General features: G+C 36.6%; 1 protein-coding gene across 1 annotated transcript in view; it reads left to right on the top strand.

Annotated features, from left to right (window-relative positions):
* The first annotated feature begins 924 nt into the window (after window positions 1-924).
* Window positions 925-4,794, top strand: part of RNF144B (ring finger protein 144B) — a 63,618-nt gene continuing 59,748 nt past the window's right edge. The window contains exon 1 of the mRNA XM_011362839.2: window positions 925-1,103. Coding sequence (XP_011361141.1) covers window positions 939-1,103 — 165 coding nt within the window. The 5' untranslated portion in view covers window positions 925-938. The remainder of the gene's footprint in view (window positions 1,104-4,794) is intronic.

Raw genomic sequence — 4,794 nt, 5'->3', positions numbered from 1 at the left:
CATCCTATTGAAAATTTTTTTTATACATAAGGGTTACCGTTTCAACCATCTTAAGTGTATCTTTCAGTGGCATTAAGTACATTTACAATATTGTGCAACCATCACACTATCCGTTCCAGAACTATTTCCCAAATAGACACACTGTACTCATTAAATAATAACTCTCTATTTTTCCCTCCCCCAGCTCTTGGTGACCACCTTTCTACTTGCCATTTCTATGAATTTGACTGCTCTAGGTATTTATATAAATGGAATCATACAATATTTGTCCTTTTGTCTCTGGCTTATTTCACTTAGCATAATGTCCTCAAGGTTCATCCACGTTGTAGCATATGTCAGAATTTTATTCAGTCCTTTTGAAGGCTGAATAATATTCCATTTTATGTTTATATCACATTTTATTTATCCATTCATCCATTGATGGACATATGGATTGTTTTCACCTTTTAGCTATTGTGAATAGCACTGCCATGAACATTGGTGTGCAAATATCTGAGTCCTTTTTTTCAATTCTTTTGGATGTACACCTAGAAGTAGAATTGCTGGATCATATGGTAATTCTTTAACTTTTTGAGTGACATCCTGTTTTTAAGTATTTTTTTGAATCTATTGATTGTAGTGGTGTGACTCCTAAATGGAGTGTTTGTTCATAGTGGTCTTTAATTCCCATAGTTTACATGATATGAGTCACCTTAACTGAGTAAGGTCACCTTAAATTTCAGGACTCCAATAACACCTTGCCCAGGTGACAGGTTCTTCAGCCCATGGTTCTCAGAAACACATTCATTGTACGCTTAGAGATCATTGAGGGTGAGGATTTGCTCTGTTGATGCCTAAATGTGTTGCTTAAACAATAGCTGTATCAATGGATATAATATGTTCTGCTTTGGAACTTTCTGTAGGGATTGAAAAGACTGAAGAAGGCTGAAGACAGGCTGATGGGCTCAGTTGGTAGGCTGCATTATCTCACCATGAATGCTGAAAATCCGACGCCTGGAGACCTGGCTCTTGCTCCCCTCATCACTTGCAAACTCTGCCTGTGCGAACAGTCTTTGGACAAGATGACCACACTCCAAGAATGCCAGTGCATCTTTTGCACAGCTGTAAGTTTTCCTTGATGCCTTCATCATGGGAGAATACCAAGGAAGAACTGTAAAAGTTCCGGATACATTTGTGGCTTACTGAGAAGCCAGGGTTTGTTAGATATAAATATGATCCTGCATTGAAGAGCAATTTCACATTTAGAGCTGCTTCCACATAGTACCTTGAATGGTAAAGCCTGTATTTACTAGTTTTTAGGAAAAGTGTAAAATTTGTGTGAAATCTATTTATTTATTTATTTTTAATTAATTTTTTTTTATGGTGGCATTGGTTAACGAAAATTTGATTATTAGTTGAATAAGCAGAGTTCTTCTCTTAAAGTTCTAGCTAAGGAACAAAATAGAGACATTTTTAACATGCCTTAGTTACTTATCATCTGCAAGAAGCTTTGTATTCTTTCTCATCTCCTATAAGGCACATGGTGTACAACTGTTTTACTTTGTCATAGCTCCTTTTATTTTTCTATTTTCACAATATGCTGAAAGCTGCTTATTCCTCATAATAGAGAAACCTATAGATCTCCAGGTATGAGCTTATCTCTTTCAGTCTGACACTTGATATCAATACCAGTGACCTTCATTGCACGTTTCCCTGAAGGCTGGTTAAGGCATAAAGGTAGGAAACAGATTGATGAGTTCAAAGTGACTGTTAGAAGTTTGAGCCCAGGTGGTCTTATTCAAATTTTCATGTATTCAAACATTTTTTGAGCTCCTCCTATGTGCCAGGCACTCTGCTGAATGTTGGGAATATAATAATGAATAAGGCACTTTCCACAGGGAAGATGGAACTCTACAAGAGTCTGGTAAAATCAGGGACAGCTAAACATAGCGTTCCACAGGAGCATCTCACCTACTCTGGGCTGGGTCCTGCTTGCAGTGATCTCTGAGTTGAAGTTTTAAACAAGAGATTATAAACTGATGTCCATGGCCTCATGGAAGATTACAAACTACATCTGGCCTCAACACATTTTTGTTTGGATCCCCAACTTGGAAATTTAAAATAACAAATTTTATAATTTTTTCATGAAAAAGTGGTAAGGTACAGTTATCCTGTGCCTGTATTCATTGGCCCAGAAATAGATGATCCTTTCTCTATTTACATACCTGACTTGCTCCTGTATGTATTCAAATCAACTACACTTTCAAACTCAGGATGGGTTAAGAATTAGACAGAAAGAGTCCTTGACATCTCAGCATGGTGGAGAGGAGGGCCCAATGCCTAAATTATAATATTTACCATTTATCTTTTCTTTGGTAGGCCTTATATGGGCAGTCTGTTAATATTTGTTGTACAATCAGTATAGTAATCCCCAGACAAATGTGGGTTTAATGCCCTGATTTATAAAGGAAATTGAATAGTTTAGTTACAGTAAACAACCAGTGGTTAAATCAAGGAGAATAAGGAGAAAGGAATCATTTAGAAAGTAGAACCATTTAGAAAGAGGCAAGTTTACTAAGGTTGACTGTGAATGTTTTTTTTTAACAGACAAGTTAGGTGAAATAGAATTTATTTCATTTTTCCTTGTTAATTTAATCAGCATGGCCCATTTTCAAGTTAGTTTGTACCATTTAAAAAAAATTTTATTTTTGATTGAGGATTAGAGTAGGGAGAAGCCTCAGCATGGTATTTAGGTGAAAAGGAAAGAGACTAAAATCCTTTTTTTTTTTTTCATTTTGAACTCTAGGATCCAAAGATAGCAAAGAATAGAATTGTTTGTCCATTCATTCGACAAAAATCTAGTGAGCAGCATCTGTGTCGCAGAAACTGTTCTAGGCGTGAGGATTTACCAGTTAAAGAAAGAAAACCCAGCAGAGATCCTTGCTCTTACCAAGTTACCTAATACACAAGAAAAGCAATGAATAGGTGCGTTATAGTATTGGGTGAAAAGGGCTCAGGAAAAAAATAGAGCAGGAGAAGAGGTTAAGCATGCGGGTGAGGAGGTGTTGCACGCGGTTCAAGTAGAGTGGTAAGGAAGAGGCCTCACTAAGTGATGTTTGTGCTGGTTCTTTATCATCTTGTCAGCGTGTGTTGCTTTATAGGAAGTGAGGAAATGACCTTGTCATCGAGGGCAGCTGCAATTTCCTTTGGTCTTTCTTTGTTTCTGAACGCTATGCTTCCAAAATGATTATTTCTCTGACTTTCTCACATATGTTTTGGACCCTTGCTAATCCTTCAAACAAATGAGTCAGAAGCAACATTTGGTTAAAAGCAGGATGGAAATTTTTGTCCAAGAGTTATGGATGTTTAAAAGTAGGATATGGAATTCAGTTTTTGCTATGAGATTTAATAGTGCGGAATTCAAGTTTGTGCGTCAACGTTGGGTAAAGAGTACACAGGCAAAGGTTGTATTTCATGGTCCCAAAGAGCTGACACTGACATATTGTTTCAGTAGATCTTAGTTCCCAATTATAAACAGAACTACTGCTTCTCATTTTTCCTTCAGCAATTTAGGGGTAGGAGTACAATTAGATTATTCTGTCATTTAGGTTTGTACTTCCTCATTGTTGGGGAATGGTGAAAAGCAGAAAGTCATATGGCTTGGTATTTTTGGTGTCCCTCCAACTTTGGAACGTTTTGTACCTATAAACATTAACCTTCTCTGGCTTACTGATACCCTCTTCCTTATGATCTGCCAAAATAATAAGCTCTGTGTGTTTGATCACCTTAGTGTCTGTAAATTTGCAATTAATATCAGATTCACCTGAAATACTACTTTAACTTTTTATTGTTGGTGCTTTTATTTCTTCTTTTCAAAAAAATATTTAAAAATGTGTCTAATCCCCTCAGATATTAATTTGCACTCAAATTAAAGATATCAGATGTATTTTGTGTTTTCAAGGCTGAAAATAAATTTGTGACTTTTTATTATGCCATGTACTACTAATTTCTTACTTTAAATATGATTGGATGACATCTCCCAATTATTGGCTTGGAAAGACTTCTGGTACATATCATATTTTTAAAATGGTTTTGTTAAGATAGTCCCTCTCTCCCCTACTTTCAGGGAATGGCCAAACATCATGGTCTTCTAGCTGGATATGGTGCTATACTGATATATTTTCATAGATTTAATCATGCTTTTTATACATTCTGTCTTCGTCTTGTTTTCCCTAAGATGTATCCCTGACCATTTGTTGTGAGGTTGAATTCTTTCTGTTTCCACGATCAGGGTGCCCTGGGAGTGCAGAATGGACAGATGTGGAGTGTCTCACTTGACCATTGGATGTTAGTTAGTTAGTTCATTCTCTATCTTTAGGGAGACCTGGCCTTTAAATAGGTGCTGCCCCAACCTGAATCTGTTCCATGGACCTCCGGCTCTATGCAACAGAGATGCTCCTTGAATAAAGTGTTCCATAGTCAAATTAGCTTAGAAACTGGTATGTAATCTATTCTTGTCTTGGAGGGACCTAATGCATATTTGCATTTTAGAGACTCTGAAATCTTGTGGTCAAGAGGAAAGCCAGGGGACCCTGTTTAACTTCTTCTGAAGCATTCCCGTTTGATCATACTACTTTTTCTAGTGGCATACCTATTAACTTCCCCACAACCAGTTTTCTGAAGAATGCTACTTTAAATTATTCCATCTAGATAATTCTCGATTTAAATGACATCCAGAGAAAGGAGTGTGACAGATGTTGCTTTATATAATCCATCAATATATCTAGTTTCTTGTTAAAGGAAACTTAACATGAT

This window comes from Pteropus vampyrus, unplaced genomic scaffold (assembly GCF_000151845.1).
Source record: "Pteropus vampyrus isolate Shadow unplaced genomic scaffold, Pvam_2.0 Scaffold80, whole genome shotgun sequence".
NCBI lineage: Eukaryota > Metazoa > Chordata > Mammalia > Chiroptera > Pteropodidae > Pteropus > Pteropus vampyrus.
Note: the sequence above shows the minus strand (reverse complement) of the source record. Positions and strands in the feature narration are given on the sequence as shown.